The following is a 17,034-nucleotide window of genomic DNA, read 5'->3' as shown; positions in this document are numbered from 1 at the left end:
GGGTCCCCAAGACCCCATCGGGTCCCCATTGGGTCCCATGGGGTCAATGTTGGGTCCTCATTGGTCCCCAAGACCCCATTGGGGTCATCGTTGGGTCCCCAAGACCCCATTGGGTCATCATTGGTTCCTCATTGGCTCAATGTTGGTCATCAATGGGTCCCCAAGACCCCATTGGGTCAACTTTGGGTCCTCATTGGCTCAATGTTGGTCATCAATGGGTCCCCAAGACCCCATTGGGTCAACTTTGGGTCCTCATTGGTTCCCAAGACCCCATTGGGGTCATCATTGGGTCCCCATTGGGTCCCATTGAGTCATCGTTGGGTCCCCATTGGGTCCCATTGGATCATTGTTGGGTCCCCATTGGCCGTTGGGTCCCGTTGGGTCAATGTTGGATCCTCATTGGTCCCCAAGACCCCATTGGGGTCATCGTTGGGTCCCCAAGACCCCATTGGGTCATTGTTGGTTCCTCATTGGCTCAATGTTGGTCATCAATGGGTCCCCAAGACCCCATTGGGTCAACTTTGGGTCCTCATTGGTTCCCAAGACCCCATTGGGTCATCGTTGGGTCCTCATTGGTTCCCAAGACCCCATTGGGGTCATTATTGGGTCCCCATTGGGTCCCATTGGATCATCGTTGGGTCCCCATTGGCCATTGGGTCCCGTTGGGTCAATGTTGGGTCCTCATTGGTCCCCAAGACCCCATTGGGGTCATCGTTGGGTCCCCAAGACCCCATTGGGTCATTGTTGGGTCCTCATTGGCTCAATGTTGGTCATCAATGGGTTCTCAAGACCTCATTGGGTCAACTTTGGGTCCTCATTGGTTCCCAAGACCCCATTGGGGTCATCGTTGGGTCCCCATTGGCTGTTGGGTCCCCACTGGGTCCCCATTGGCCGTTGGGTCATTGCTGGCTCCCCATTGGCTCCCTCACCCACCTCTTGCTCCCCATTGGTTCCCCGTGTCCCCACCAAGACCCCGTCGGGTCCCCATTGGCCGTTGGCTCATCGCTGGCTCCCCATTGGCCATTTCATCCCCATTGGGTCATCGGTGGGTCCCCATTGGCTCCTTCACCCACCTCTTGCTCCCCATTGGCCGTTGGGTCATCGCTGGGTCCCCATTGGTTCTCTCACCCACCTCTTGCTCCCCATTGGCCATTTCATCCCCATTGGGTCATCGCTGGGTCCCCATTGGTTCCCCGTGTCCCCACCAAGACCCCGCTGGGTCCCCATTGGCCGTTGGCTCATCGCTGGCTCCCCATTGGCTCCTTCACCCACCTCTTGCTCCCCATTGGCTGATCGGTGGCTCCCTCACCCACTCCTCGCTCCCCATTGGCTGTTGGTCATCGCTGGCTCCCTGTTGGGCGATCGTTGGGTCCCCATTGGCTGCCCCCATTGATGACATCACTATGCCCCCGCCCCTCCCCCCCCCCGGGTGCCCCTCCCCCCAAAAAACAACTAAAAATGATGAATTTGGGGAAGTTTAAATAATTCTATTGAACACAAAAGAAAATAAAATAAATCGGGGAAAATGAACAAAAAAAATGACACAAAATGATGGAAAAGGGAGAAACTGCCCCAAATTTTTTGGGGGGGGAGGGGTCCCTGACCCCAAATTTGGGGTTTTTGGCCCCAAATTGGGGGGTTTTGGGTCCCAAATGCGTCGATTTCCGGCCCCAAAATGACCCATTTCTGCCCCAAAATCGAGCGTTTCTGCCCCAAAATTTGGGGCGTTTCGCCCCTAAAATTAGAGTTTTGTGCCCCCAAAATTGGGCTTTCCGGCCCCAAAATTGGGAGTTTTCAGGTCCCAAAATTAGAGTTTTCTGCCCCAAAATTTCGGGATTTTGGGCCCCAAATTTGGGGTTTTTTTTTCGCCCCCAAATCAGGGATTTTTGGCCCCAAAATAATCGGGGGTTTCCCGCCCCAAAATTCGGGGGGTTCAAGTCCCCAAATTCAGCCTTTTTGCCCCCAAAATTAGAGTTTTTAGCCCCAAAATGTGAGTTTTCAAGGCCCAATTCTTTCCTTTTGCCCCAAAATTGGGGATTTTGCCCCAAATTGTGGATTTTGGGGCCCCAAAATTCGACCTTTTATCCCCAAAATTCCCCCTTTCGCCTCCAATTGTTTTAACGCCCAAATCGCCCGTTTTTGCCCCAAATTCTTGTTCCCATTTCTGCGTTTTTGGAAAAAATCTCAAATTTTTCAACTTTTTGAAAATTTTTGAATTTGAAAAACGGTTCAAAATTCAAAAATTTGTAAATTTGAAACTTTTCCCAAAATCTTCAAATTTCAAACTCCCAACGTTTTCAAAACTTTGAAAATTTTCACATTTAAATTTGGGCATTTTCCAAATTTCCAAAACGTTTCAAATTTTCACTGAAATTCTTAATTTTCCACATTTTTTAAGTTTTAAAACCACCAAATTGTCTTTTTCATTTTTAAATTTCCAGTTTTCAAACTTTTCCAAATTTTTCAAGCCCAAACTTGAAATTTTCAAACTTCTCAAAATCCTAAAATCCCAATTTTAAAATTCTCCAACTTTTCCAAATTTTTAAATCCCTATTTTTAAATTTCTAAACTTTTCAATTGTCAAACTTTCCAAACTTCTTATTTTTTCAAAATTCCAATTTTCAAATTCCCAAACTTTCCAAAATTTTTAAATTTCCAAATTTCCAAACTTTCCAAATTTACTAAATTTTCAAATCCCAATTTTGAAATGTTCAAACTTTTCCAAAATTTTAAATTCCAATTCTCAAATTCCCAAACTTCTCAAAAATTTAAAATTCCTTCTTAAATTTCCAAACTTTTCATTTTTTAAATTCCGACTTTTCAAAATTTTTAAATCCCAACTTCTAAATTTTCAAACTTTTCAAAATTTTAAAATTGTAATTTTCAAATTTCCAAACTTTTCAAAATTATTAAACCCCAACTTTTAAATTTTCAAACTTTTCCAAATTTTCAAATCCTAATTCTTAAAATTCCAAACTTTTTAAAATTCTAAGCTATAAATTTTTAAACTTTCAAGATTTTTAAATCCCAATTTTTAAATTTTCAAACGTCTCAAAATTTCCAAATCCCAATTTTTCAATTTTCAAACTCTAAAAAATTTTCAAAATTTTTAAATTCCAATTTTCAAATTTCCAAACTTTTCAAAATTTTCCAATCCCAATTCTTAAATTTTCAAACTTTTCAAGTTTTAAATCCCCATTTTTTAATTTTCAAACCTGAAAAATCAGAATTTTAAAATGTTGGAAACTTTGGAAATTTGAAAATTGGGATTTGAAAATTTCGAAAAGTTGGAGAATTTGAAAAATTTCGACTTTCAAACGTTCGAAACTTTGAAAATGTCCAAATTTCCCGTTTTTTCTTTAAAGTTCCCCAACTTTGAACCGTTTCTTCCCCTTTTGGCCCCAAACCGCCCCTCCCCCCCTCCCCCCATTGGCTCCGCCATCACCTCCACGGTCTCCTCGGGGGCGGGGCCACCGCTCCCCGCCCCGCCCCCCCCGCCGCTTTAGCCCCTCCCCCGTGCCCTTGGGGCGCTTTGGGCGGGCGGGGGGAGGGGCGGGGGATGCGGCTCGGAGGCTCCGCCCCCCTCCCCCTCCCCCACCCGTTGCGGCAGGCGCGGCGGAGGCGGAGCCAGAGGCGCTGGGGGAGGGGCGGGGGGGGCGGGGCGGGGCCGCGCCGGGGGATGGGCAGGCGGGAGCGGAAGTGCCAGGCGGGTCTCGTTTTGGGGTAAAATTGGTAAAGTCGGCGCTCGGATACGAAACCCAAACGGGAAAGGAGGCGGAAAACGGGGGGGGGCAAGCGCAGCACCCCCCGGAACAGCCAGCGCTGCACCCCCCCAAAGCCCCGCCCCCCCAGGAAGCCCCGCCCCCCCACGCCCAGCAGGTAACAGGCCAGGAAGAGCCACGGGAACAGCAGGAACTGGGCGGCCAGGAGGCAAACGGGGGCGTACGCCCGGTAGTTTTTGGGGGAAAAACCCAAAAACGGCCAAATTCCCGCCGTCAGGGTCAAGGTCAAGAGGCCAAAGCGCCAATAGGGGTCTGGGAGGGTCAGGGCTAAAGCCACGCCCACGGCCCCGCCCCCTGCGTGGCCACGCCCTGCGCGGGGGAGGAGCCAGAGGAGGAGGAGGAGGAGGAGGAGGGGGAGGGAGGGGCGGAGGTAAAGGGCGGCCAGGAGGGCGGCGGCCAATGGGAGGGCGGGGGGGAGGGAGGCGGGGCGGGGAGGGGGGGAGGGGGGGGAAAGGGGGGGGGTGGATGGGGGCAATGGGGGCAATGGGGTCAATGGGGCCAATGGGGTCAATGGGGTGAACGGGGTCAGTGGGGTGAATGGGGTCTGTGGGGCCAATGGGATCAATGGGGTGAATGGGGTCAATGGAGCCAATGGGATCAATGGGATGAATGGAACCAATGGGATCAATGGGGTCAATGGGGCCAATGTGATCAATGGGATCAGTGTGATGAATGGAGCCAATGGGATGAATGGGGTCAATGGGGCCAATGGGATCAATGGGGTCAACAGGATGAATGGAGCCAATGGGATGAATGGGATCAATGGGGCCAATGGGATGAATGGGATCAATGGGGCCAATGGGATCAATGGGGTCAATGGCATCAATGGAGCCAATGGGATGAATGGGGTCAATGGGGCCAATGGGACCAATGGGATCAATAGGGGAGAAAGTGGGGGTGCAATTGGGGGGATCAATGGGGGAACTGGGGGTCAAATGGGGGGGATTAATGGGGGAATTGGGGGGGAAACTGGGGGTCAAACTGGGGGGGTTCATGGGGGAACTGGGGGGATCAATGGGGCGATCAATGGGGGGGGAAGTGGGGCAGAAATTGGGGTGAAACCCGAGGGAATTGGGGCGGGAAAGGGGGGAATTTGGGGCCAACCGGCGGGAATTTGGGTCTCGGGGTCCCCGTGTCCCCGCGTCACCTCCGGGGCCGAACTGGCGGCGCTGGTTCGTTAACCCAGTCTCTAATTGCTGCGCCGCCTCGTTAGCGCCGCCAGGAACCTCGTCCTCATCCTCAGCCTGAAATCGGGGTCAAACCGCACGGTTTTGGGGCTCCGACACCCCAAAATGCACAAATAACGACACGTTTTTAGCGCTTTTTGGGTATTTTGGGCTGTTTCCAACCCCCCCCGTGGGTTTTGGGGTCAAATTTGGGGTCATTTGGGGGGTATTTGGGGGCGCCAAATGCTCCCCCCCCCCCCCCCATAGGGTAACACTACAACCTCTTTAGCTCCGCCCCCTTTAAACTCCGCCCCGTTTGTCTCGTCCAATCCCCTCCCAGGCCCCGCCCACCCCCTTATAAGGAGCCCACGGGGCCTCCTGACCAATGAGATGCCCAGACCCCCCCCCCCATCAGCTTCCCCAAACCCTCCCAACCAATGAGACACCCCGAGCCCCCAAACTCCGCCCCCTCAGGCCCCGCCCACCACCTCAATCCCCACCCCCTTGTCCTTAATGAGCCCCCAGGGCCTCCTCAGCAGCTGATTGGCCACAAGCCCAAACTCCGCCCCCTAAGGCCCAACCCATCCCTCAAGCCCCACCCACTTGTCCTTAAAGAGCCCCCCAGGGCCTCCTAAGCATCTGATTGGCCACATGCCCAAACTCCACCCCCTAAGCCCCGCCCCCTTCTCCTTAAAGAGCCCCCAAGGCCTCCTCAGCGGCTGATTGGCCGCAAGCCCAAACTCCACCCCCTAAGCCCCGCCCACCTGTTACTTAAAGAGCCCCCAAGGCCTTCTCAGCAGCTGATTGGCCGCAAGCCCGAACTCCACCCCCCTCAGCCCCGCCCCCTTGTCCTAAAAGAGCCCCCAAGGCCTCCTCAGCAGCTGATTGGCCGCAAGCAAAACTCCACTCCCTAAGCCCCGCCCACCTGTTTCTTAAAGAGCCCCCAAGGCCTCCTCAGCAGCTGATTGGCTGCAAGCCCGAACTCCACCCCCCCAAGCCCCGCCCACTTGTTTCTTAAAGAGCCCCTGACCCTTTAATCGTCGCCCTGACGGTTCTTTGGGGTCTCAACCGCATTTTGGGGCGTTTAACCCATTTTAGGGCGTTTTTGGGGGTTCGGGACCCTCGCGGACTCACGGGCGGGTGTTGGGCGGCCAATGGGGGACCTTCCTCGTCCTCGTCCTCGTCGTCACCGTCACCGTCGTCACCGTCACCGTCGTCACCGTCGTCACCGTCACCGTCGTCATCGTCGTCGTCATTGGCCGCGCTGGCGCCGCTGCTGCCGCTGGATTCGCTGACGGACGCGCTGGGCGGCCAATGGCTGCGCTCGGGGCTGCAGGCGGGCTCCGCCCCCTGGGGGTGATGGGGACAATGGGGACATTGGGGACAATGGGGACAATGGGGGTCAATGGGGGTCAATGGGGACAATGGGGACAATGGGGACAATGGGGACAATGGGGGTCAATGGGGACATGGGGGTCAATGGGGACAATGGGGACAATGGGGGTCAATGGGGACATGGGGGTCAATGGGGACAATGGGGGTCAATGGGGGTCAATGGGGACAATGGGGATCAATGGGACAATGGGGACAATGGGGACATGGGGGTCAATGGGGACATGGGGGTCAATGGGGACAATGGGGGTCAATGGGGACAATGGGGGACAATGGGACAATGGGGACAATGGGACAATGGGGACAATGGGGACATGGGGGTCAATGGGGACAATGGGGGTCAATGGGGACAATGGCGACAATGGGGTCAATGGGGGACAATGGGATGTCCCATGGGGTCAATGGGGACCCCAAAGGGGTCAATGGGGGACAATGGGGGACAATGGGGACCCCAATGGGGTCAATGGGGACAATGGGGACAATGGGGGACAAGGGGGACAATGGGGTCAATGGGGGACAATGGGGACCCCAATGGGGTCAATGGGGTCAATGGGGACAATGGGGGACAATGGGATGTCCCATGGGGTCAATGGAGCCCAAGGAGACAATGGGGACCCCAATGGGGTCAATGGGGACAATGGGATCTTGGGGACATTCCATGGGGTCAATGGAGCCCAAGGGGACAATGGGGACCCCATTGGGACCACGGAGACATATGGGGGTCAATGGGGACAATGGGGACAATGGGGACAATGGGGGACAATGGGGGACAATGGGGGACAATGGGGGACAATGGGACGTCCCATGGAGTCAATGGAGCCCAAGGGGACAATGGGAACCCCAATGGGGTCAATGGGGACAATGGGGGACATGGGGGTCAATGGGGACCCCAATGGGGTCAATGGGGACATGGGGGACAATGGGGGACAATGGGGGACAATGGGACGTCCCATGGGGTCAATGGAGCCCAAGGGGACAATGGGGACCCCAGTGGGGTCAATGGGGACATGGGGGTCAATGGTGATGTCCCATGGGGCCAATGGGAGCTCAGGAGGTGACAATGGGGACGTGGGGGTCAATGGGACCTTGTGGGGACAATGGGGACACCTGGGGGGTCAATGGGGACCAAGGGGACAATGGGGACCCCAATGGGACCTTGAGGTCAATGGGGACCATGGGGGGTCAATGGGGGACAATGGGGGACAATGGGGGTCAATGGGGGTCAATGGGGGACAATGGGGGTCAATGGGGGTCAATGGGGGACAATGGGGGGACAATGGGGGACAATGGGTCCGAAAAAGTGACCAAAATGTCCCCAATTCCCTCCCCCCCCCCCCCAAACCTGGGGGTCCCGGTGGGCGGGGCCGGGGGCGGGGCCATCCGGGAGCAGCAGCTTCCTGATTGGCCGCAGGTGCAGCTGGTCCAGGGCCCGGGCGGCCGCCTGGGCTCGGCCAATCAGAGCGAGGAGCACGCGCGGGGGGCGGGGCCTCTGCAGGAAGTGGTGCTGGAGAAAGGGGCGGGGCCAAAGGGGAGAATGAGCCAATGGGGTGAGGGGACGAGGGGATGAATGGGGGACACATGGATGAATGAATGAATGAATGAATGAATGAATGAATGGGATCAATGGGGGAATCAATGGATAACGGGGGTAATTAATGGATAATGGGGGTAATTAATGGATAATGGGATCAATGAGGTAATTGGGTAATGAGTGGGATAATTAATGCGATAACAGAGATAATTAATGGGATAATGGGGATAATTAATGGGAGTAATTAAGGAGATAATGGGATCAACGGGGGTAATTAATGGGATAGTTAATGGGATAATAAGGATAATAGAGCAATGGGATAATTAATAGGATAATGAGATCATTAATGGGACAATGGGATAAGGGGGTAATTAATGGGATAAGGAGATAATTAATGGGGTAAGGGAGTAATTAATGGGATAAGGGGGTAATTAATGGGGTAAAGGGATAATTAATGGGGTAAGGGGGTAATTAATGGGGTAAGGGGGTAATTAATGGGATAATGGGGTAATTAATGGGATAAGGGGGTAATTAATGGGGTAAAGGGATAATTAATGGGGTAAAGGGATAATTAATGGGGTAAGGGGGTAATTAATGGGGTAAGGGGTCAATGGGGTCATTAAGGAGGCAATGGGGGTGATTAAGGGGTAACGACCGGGTAATTAAAGCATAATTAAGGGGTAATTAAGGAGTAATTAGGGGTAATGAGGGGTCATGGGGGGTAATTAGGGGGTAATTAAGGGGTAATGAGAGGTAATGAGAGGTATCGAGGGGTCATGGGGGGTCATTAAGGGGTCATTAAGGGGTCATGGGGGTAATTAAGGGGTCATTAGGGGTCATTAAGGGGTCATTGAGGGGTCATTGAGGTCATGGGGGGTAACTAAGGGGTAATTAGGGGGTAATTAGCGGTAATGAGCGGTAATTAACCTGCAGCAGCTCGTCGGCCGTGGGTCGATCCTGCGGCTGCTTCTGGAGACACGAACCCACGAACCCCCGGAAACACGGCGACCTGCGACCCGACAGGGACCCCGGCGTCCGGGGGACCCAGGCGTCCGGGGGGGACCCAGGAGTTCTGAGGGACCCAGGCGTCCGGGGAGGGACCCAGGCGTTTGGGGGGGAGGGACCCAGGCGTTCGGGGGGGAGGGACCCAGGAGTTCTGAGGGACCCAGGCGTCCGGGGAGGGACCCAGGCGTCCGGGGGGGGGGGACCCAGGAGTTCGGAAGGGGGACCCAGGCGTCCGGGGGGGACCCAGGAGGTCAGAGAGGGACCCAGGAGTTCTGAGGGACCCAGGAGTTTAGGGAGAGGACCCAGGAGGTTGGGGAGGGACCCAGGCGTCCGGGAGGGGACCCAGGCGTTTTGGGGGACCCAGGCGTCCGGGGGGAGACCCAGGAGTGCCCCAGGGACCCAGGTGTTCAGGGAGGGACCCAGGCGTTCGGGGGGACCCAGGAGTGCAGGAGGGACCCAGGAGTTCGGGAGGGGACCCAGGTGTTCTGAGGGACCCAGGCGTCCGGGGGGGACCCAGGCGTGCGGCTCACCACGGGGCGGGGGGCAGGCGGGGGGGGTCGCTCTGGGCGATGTGGAACAGCGCGCTCATGGCGTTCAGGTGGAACAGCGGCGGCTTCCGCTCCGCTGGGGACACGGGGACATGGGGGGAGATGGGGGGAGATGGGGGGCAGAGATGAGGGGATGTGGGGCAGGATGTGGGGAGATGTGGGGCAGATGTGGGGCGATGTGGGGCAGACGTGGGGCGGGATGTGGGGCAGGATGTGGGGCGGGATGTGGGGCGGGATGTGGGGGCAGATGTGGGGCAGATGTGGGGCGGGATGTGGGGCGGGATGTGGGGCAGGATGTGGGGCAGGATGTGGGGCAGATGTGGGGAGATGTGGGGCAGATATGGGGCGGGATGTGGGGCGATGTGGGGCAGATGTGGGGCAGATGTGGGGCGGGATGTGGGGCGATGTGGGGCAGACGTGGGGCGGGATGTGGGGCGGGATGTGGGGCGGGATGTGGGGCGGGATGTGGGGCGATGTGGGGCGGGATGTGGGGCAGATGTGGGGCAGGATGTGGGGCAGGATGTGGGGCAGGATGTGGGGCAATGTGGGGCAGATATGGGGCGGGATGTGGGGCAGATGTGGGGCAGATGTGGGGCAGATGTGGGGCAGGATGTGGGGCAGATGTGGGGCAATGTGGGGCAATGTGGGGCAGATATGGGGCGGGATGTGGGGCAGATGTGGGGCAGATGTGGGGCAGGATGTGGGGCAGGACGTGGGGCAGGACATGGGGCAGATGTGGGGCAATGTGGGGCAGATATGGGGCGGGATGTGGGGCAGATGTGGGGCAGATGTGGGGCAGATGTGGGGCAGGACGTGGGGCGGGACGTGGGGCGGGACGTGGGGCGGGACGTGGGGGGGATGTGGGGCGGGATGTGGGGCAGGGATGTGGGGCAGGGATGTGGGGCAGGATGTGGGGCAGGACGTGGGGCAGGACGTGGGCAGGACGTGGGGCAGGACGTGGGGCAGATGTGGGGCAGGATGTGGGGCAGGATGTGGGGCAGATGTGGGGCGGGATGTGGGGCGGGATGTGGGGCAGATGTGGGGCAGGATGTGGGGCGGGATGTGGGGCGGGATGTGGGGCGGGATGTGGGGCGGGATGTGGGGCGGGATGTGGGGGCAGATGTGGGGGCAGATGTGGGGCGGGATGTGGGGCGGGATGTGGGGCGGGATGTGGGGCGGGATGTGGGGCGGGATGTGGGGCAGATGTGGGGAGATGTGGGGCAGATATGGGGCGGGATGTGGGGCGATGTGGGGCAGATGTGGGGCAGATGTGGGGCGGGATGTGGGGCGGGATGTGGGGCAGATATGGGGCGGGATGTGGGGCGATGTGGGGCAGACGTGGGGCGGGATGTGAGGCGGGATGTGGGGCGGGATGTGGGGCGGGATGTGGGGCAATGTGGGGCAGATATGGGGCGGGATGTGGGGCAGATGTGGGGCAGATGTGGGGCAGATGTGGGGCAGGACGTGGGGCGGGACGTGGGCGGGACGTGGGGCGGGATGTGGGGCGGGATGTGGGGCAGATGTGGGGCAGGATGTGGGGCAGGACGTGGGGCAGATGTGGGGCAGGATGTGGGGCAGATGTGGGGCAGGATGTGGGGCAGGATGTGGGGCAGGATGTGGGGCGGGATGTGGGTCAGATATGGGGCGGGATGTGGGGCGGGATGTGGGGCAGGACGTGGGGCAGGACGTGGGGCAGATGTGGGGCAGGATGTGGGGCAGGATGTGGGGCAGATGTGGGGCGGGATGTGGGGCAGGATGTGGATCAGGATGTGGGCGGGATGTGGGGCGGGATGTGGGGCGGGATGTGGGGCGGATGTGGGGCGGATGTGGGGCGGGATGTGGGGCGGGATGTGGGGCGGGATTTGGGGCGGGATGTGGGGCAGATGTGGGGCAGATGTGGGGCGGGATGTGGGGCAGGATGTGGGGCGGGATGTGGGGCGGGATGTGGGCAGATGTGGGGCAGATGTGGGGCAGATGTGGGGCGGGGATGTGGGCAGATGTGGGGCAGATGTGGGGCAGATGTGGGGCAGATATGGGGCAGATGTGGGGTGATGTGGGGCGATGTGGGGCAGCCCCCGCGCTCACCCAGCTCGATGCAGGTGATGCCCAAGGACCAGACGTCGGCTCGGCCGTCGTACGGCCCCTCGTCCACGGCCACGATCACCTCGGGGGCCATCCTGGGGGCACATGTGGGGCGGGTGTGGGGCGGGTGTGGGGCGGGATGTGTGGGGCGGGAGGTGTGGGGCGGGATGTGTGGGGCGGGAGGTGTGGGGCGGGAGGTGTGGGGCAGGAGGTGTGGGGCGGGAGGTGTGGGGCGGGAGGTGTGGGGCGGGAGGTGTGGGGCGGGAGGTGGGGGGCGGGAGGTGGGGGGCAGGATGTGGGGGGCAGGATGTGGGGGGCAGGATGTGGGGGGCAGCGTGTGGGGCGGGGGTGTGGGGCAGGATGTGGGGCAGGATGTGGGGGGCAGAGGTGTGGGGGGGTGTGGGGTGGATGAGGGGCAGAGGTGGGGAGGGATGTGTGGGGCAGGAGGTGTGGGGTGGGATGTGTGGGGCGCGATGTGTGGGGCACAGATGTGTGCGGTGGGATGTGTGGGGCACAGACGTGTGGGGCGCGGATGTGTGGGGCGCGGATGTGTGGGGTGGGATGTGGGGTGGGGCAAGAGGTGGAGGTCAGGAGTGGGGCGGATGTGGGGCAGATGTGGGGCAGATGTGGGGCAGATGTGGGGCAGGGTGTGCAGCACAGGTGTGGGGCAGGATGTGTGGGGGGGTGTGGGGCGGGTGAGGGGCAGTGTGTGGGGCAGACATGGGGCGGGGGTGTGGGGCAGATGTGGGGCAGGATGTGTGGGGCGGGATGTGTGGGGCGGGATGTGTGGGGCGGGAGCATTAGGACCAAACTCCCGGGTCCCCCCTCTCTGAACTCAGCCCACACTTGGGGGTCACAGCCACCAATCCCAGCCCCACACTTGGGGGTCCAGCCCCACACTTGGGGGTCACAACCACCAATCCCAGCCCCACACTTGGGGGTCCCAGACCCACACTCGGGGATCACAACCACCAATCCCAGCCCCACACTTGGGGGTCCCAGACCCACACTTGGGGGTCCCAGACCCACACTCGGGGATCACAACCACCAATCCCAGCCCCACACTTGGGGGTCCCAGCCACCAATCCCAGCCCCGCTGTGGGTCCCAGCCCCACACTTGGGGGTCCAGCCCCACACTCGGGGGTCCCACCCCACACTTGGGGGTCACAGCCACCAATCCCAGCCCCACACTCGGGGGTCCCAGCCCCACACTTGGGGGTCCCAGACCCACACTTGGGGGTCACAGCCACCAATCCCAGCCCCACACTTGGGGGTCCCAGACCCACACTTGGGGGTCACAACCACCAATCCCAGCCCCGCTATGGGTCCCAGCCCCACACTTGGGGGTCCCAGACCCACACTTGGGGGTCACAGCCACCAATCCCAGCCCCACACTTGGGGGTCCCAGACCCACACTTGGGGGTCACAACCACCAATCCCAGCCCCACACTTGGGGGTCCTGCCCCACACGTGGGGGTCCCAGCCCCACACTTGGGGGTCACAACCACCAATCCCAGCCCCACACTTGGGGGTCCTGCCCCACACGTGGGGGTCCCAGCCCCACACTTGGGGGTCACAACCACCAATCCCAGCCCCACACTTGGGGGTCCCAGCCCCACACTTGGGGGTCCCAGCCCCACACTTGGGGGTCACAACCACCAATCCCAGCCCCACACTTGGGGGTCCCAGCCCCACACTTGGGGGTCCCAGCCCCACACTCGGGGGTCACAACCACCAATCCCAGCCCCACACTTGGGGGTCCAGCCCCACACTCGGGGGTCACAACCACCAATCCCAGCCCCACACATGGGGGTCCCAGCCCCACACTCGGGGGTCCCGCCCCACACATGGGGGTCCCAGCCCCACACCCGGGGGTCCCGCCCCACACGTGGGGGGCGCTCACCAGTAGGGCGTCCCCACGAAGGCTCCGCTGGGGGCGGCCGTGGCGGCGGAGCCGAAGTCGCCCAACTTGACCTGCCCCACGGCGCTCAGCAGGATGTTCCCGGCCTTCACGTCCCTGCGGGCGGGAGCCGTGGGGCCGGGTCAGTGGGGCGGGATCAGTGGGGCCGGATCAGTGGGGCAGGGTCAGTGGGGCAGGGTCAGTGGGGCAGGGTCAGTGGGGCAGGGTCAGTGGGGCAGGATCAGTGGGGCGGGATCAGTGGGGCCGGGTCAGTGGGGCTGGATCAGTGGGGCAGGAGCCGTGGGGCGGGATCAGTGGGGCCGGGTCAGTGGGGCGGGATCAGTGGGGCGGGATCAGTGGGGCGGGAGCAGTGGGGCCGGATCAGTGGGGCTGGATCAGTGGGGCCGGATCAGTGGGGCAGGATCAGTGGGGCCGGATCAGTGGGGCCGGATCAGTGGGGCGGGAGCAGTGGGGTCGGATCAGTGGGGCGGGATCAGTGGGCCGGATCAGTGGGGCTGGATCAGTGGGGCGGGAGCTGTGGGGCGGGAGCTGTGGGGCGGGAGCTGTGGGGCTGGATCAGTGGGGCGGGAGCTGTGGGGCGGGAGCAGTGGGGCCGGATCAGTGGGGCTGGATCAGTGGGGCGGGAGCTGTGGGGCGGGAGCAGTGGGGTCGGATCAGTGGGACAGGATCAGTGGGCGGGATCAGTGGGGCGGGAGCAGTGGGACAGGATCAGTGGGGCGGAATCAGTGGGGCGGAATCAGTGGGGCTGGAGCTGTGGGGCTGGAGCCGTAGGGCAGGATCTATGGGTCAGGATCTGTGGGGCAGGATCTATGGGTCCTGCTATGGGGCAGGATCTATGGCTCAGGATCTGTGGGGCAGGATCTATGGGGCAGGATCTGTGTGTCCCGCTATGGGGCAGGATCTATGGGTCAGGATCTGTGGGGCAGGATCTATGGGTCCCGCTATGGCACAGGATCTATGGGGCAGGATCTGTGGGGCAGGATCTGTGGGTCCCGCTATGGGGCAGGATCTATGGGGCGGAATCTATGGGGCAGGATCTACGGGGCAGGTTATGGGGCAGGATCTATGGGGCAGGTTATGGGGCAGGATCTGTGGGGCAGGAACAACAAACACAAGCAAGAAAAGACCCAGAAAAACCGCCACAACATGGGCTGTGGGTCCTGCTATGGGGCAGGATCTATGGGTCAGAATCTATGGGGCAGGATCTATGGCTCCTGCTACGGGGCAGGATCTATGGGGCAGGATCTATGGGGCAGGATCTATGGGTCCCGCTATGGGGCAGCACCTATACGGCAGCATCTATAGGGCAGCATCTATGGGTCCCGCTATGGGGCAGGATCTATGGGGCAGGTTATGGGGCAGGATCTGTGGGGCAGGAACAACAAACACAAGCAAGAAAAGACCCAGAGAAACCAACACAACAGGGGCTGTGTGTCCTGCTATGGGGCAGGATCTATGGGGCATGATCTATGGGTCTCGCTATGAGGCAGGATCTATGGGGCAGGATCTACGGGTCTCGCTATGGGGCAGGATCTATGGGGCAGGATCTATGGGGCAGGACAAAAGCAAGAGGACACCTAGAAAAACCACCACAACGGGGGCTGTGGGTCCTGCTATGGGGCAGGATCTGTGGGGCAGGATCTATAGGGCAGGTTAAGGGCCAGGATATATGGGGCAGGATCTATGGGGCAGGATCTATGGAGCAGGATCTATGGGGTGGGAACAATAAACACAAGCAAGAAAAGACCCAGAGAAACAACCACAACGGGGGCTGTGGGTCCTGCTATGGGTCAGGATCTATGGGTCAGGATCTATGGGTCAGGATCTATGGGGCAGGATCTATGGGGCAGGATCTATGGGGCAGGACAAAAGCAAGAGGACACCTAGAAAAACCACCACAACGGGGGCTGTGGGTCCTGCTATGGGCAGGATCTGTGGGGCAGGATCTATAGGGCAGGTTAAGGGCCAGGATATATGGGGCAGGATCTATGGGGCAGGATCTGTGGGTCCCGCTATGGGGCAGGATCTATGGGGCGGGATCTATGGGGCGGGAACAATAAACACAAGCAAGAAAAGACCCAGAGAAACCAACACAACACGGGCTGTGGGTCCTGCTATGGGGCAGGATCTATAGAGCAGGATCTATGGGTCTCACTATGGGGCAGGATCTATAGGGCAGGATCTATGGGGCAGGATCTATGGGGCAGGACATCTATAGGGCAGGATCTATGGGGCAGGATCTATGGGGCAGGACAAAAGCAAGAGGACACCTAGAAAAACCACCACAACAGGGGCTGTGGGTCCTGCTATGGGTCTCGCTATGGGTCACAATCTATAGGGCAGATCTATGGCGGAGATCTATGGGGCAAAATCTATGGGGCAGGATCTGTGGGGCAGGATCTGTGGGGCAGGATCTGTGGGGCAGGATCTGTGGGGCAGGATCTGTGGGCAGCACAAACACAAGCAAGAAAAGAACCAGAAAGCCCAACACAACGCAAGCCGATGGTCGCGCTATGGGTCAGGACCTATGGGTCAATCTATGGGTCAATCTATGGGTCAATCTATGGGTCAATCTATGGGTCTGACCTGTGGATGACCCCCAGGCGGTGCAGGTAGGCCAGCCCGCGCAGCGCCCCCCTGGCTGATGGCCGCGATCTCCGCCTCCCGCAGCGGCTTCTTGTGCACTTGTGGGGCAGAGGTTGGGGGGTGAGCCCCGGGATCTATGGGGCTGCCCCATAGCGCCGCCCCACAGCACTCACCCTCCAGCAGGTCGGCGGCCGAGCCCAGGCAGCGCTCCATGGCCAGCTGAGGAGAGCGGCCCTGCCCCATGGATGTGGGGCCGGACGGACCCTCCGCCCCACACTTATGGGGCCGGACAACCCCTGCCCCACATCTGTGGGTCCCAGTGTCCCCAACCCCCCATTCCTGGGGCCCAAGTCCTTCCCCAACAATTATGAGGCCCAACACCCCCTGCCCCACACTTATGGGTCCTGCCCCACACTTATGGGTCAGCCCCACACTTATGGGGCCAGACACCCCCTGCCCCACATCTATGGGTCCCAATGTCCCCGCAATCCATTTCTGGGCCCCAAACCCTCCCCCAGCCCCACATCTATGGGTCCTGCCCCACACCTATGGGGCCTGACACCCCCTGCCCCACATCTATGGGTCCCGCCCCACACTTATGGGGCCCAAGCCCACCCCCAAAACCCCATTTCTGAGCCTAAAAAACCCCAAAGACACCCATTTTCAACCTCCCCCTCCCCCCGCCCCACACTTGGGGGGTCCCGCCCCACACTTGGGGGTCCTGCCCCACACTTGGGGGTCCTGCCCCACACTTATGGGTCCCAATGCCCCCCAACCTGATTTCTGAGCCCAAATCCAACCCAATAACTCCCATTCCCAGCACCCAAACCCCCGCCCCACACTTATGGGTCCCGCCCCACACTTGGGGGTCCAAACCCACCCCCAAAACCCCATTTCTGAGCCTAAAAAACCCCGAAGACCCCCATTTTCAACCCCCCCTCCCCCGCCCCACACTTTATGGGTCCTGCCCCACACTTGTGGGTCCGCCCCACACTTGGGGGTCCCGCCCCACACTTGGGGG

General features: G+C 59.5%; 1 protein-coding gene across 1 annotated transcript; it reads right to left on the bottom strand.

Moving 5' to 3' along the window:
* Positions 1-1,472: 1,472 nt before the first annotated feature.
* LOC135576943 (basic proline-rich protein-like) lies at positions 1,473-16,507 on the bottom strand. The gene is given in 11 exon segments (XM_065044306.1): positions 1,473-4,713; positions 4,747-5,026; positions 6,083-6,298; positions 7,683-7,844; positions 8,799-8,880; positions 9,407-9,500; positions 11,510-11,601; positions 13,410-13,523; positions 16,014-16,066; positions 16,068-16,111; positions 16,187-16,507. Coding segments are annotated over 11 exon segments (2,418 nt in total). The 5' UTR covers positions 16,257-16,507; the 3' UTR covers positions 1,473-3,502.
* Positions 16,508-17,034: the final 527 nt, after the last annotated feature.

The sequence above is a fragment of the Columba livia genome, chromosome 35 (assembly GCF_036013475.1).
Source record: "Columba livia isolate bColLiv1 breed racing homer chromosome 35, bColLiv1.pat.W.v2, whole genome shotgun sequence".
NCBI lineage: Eukaryota > Metazoa > Chordata > Aves > Columbiformes > Columbidae > Columba > Columba livia.
This window is presented reverse-complemented; position numbering and strand designations above follow the sequence as displayed.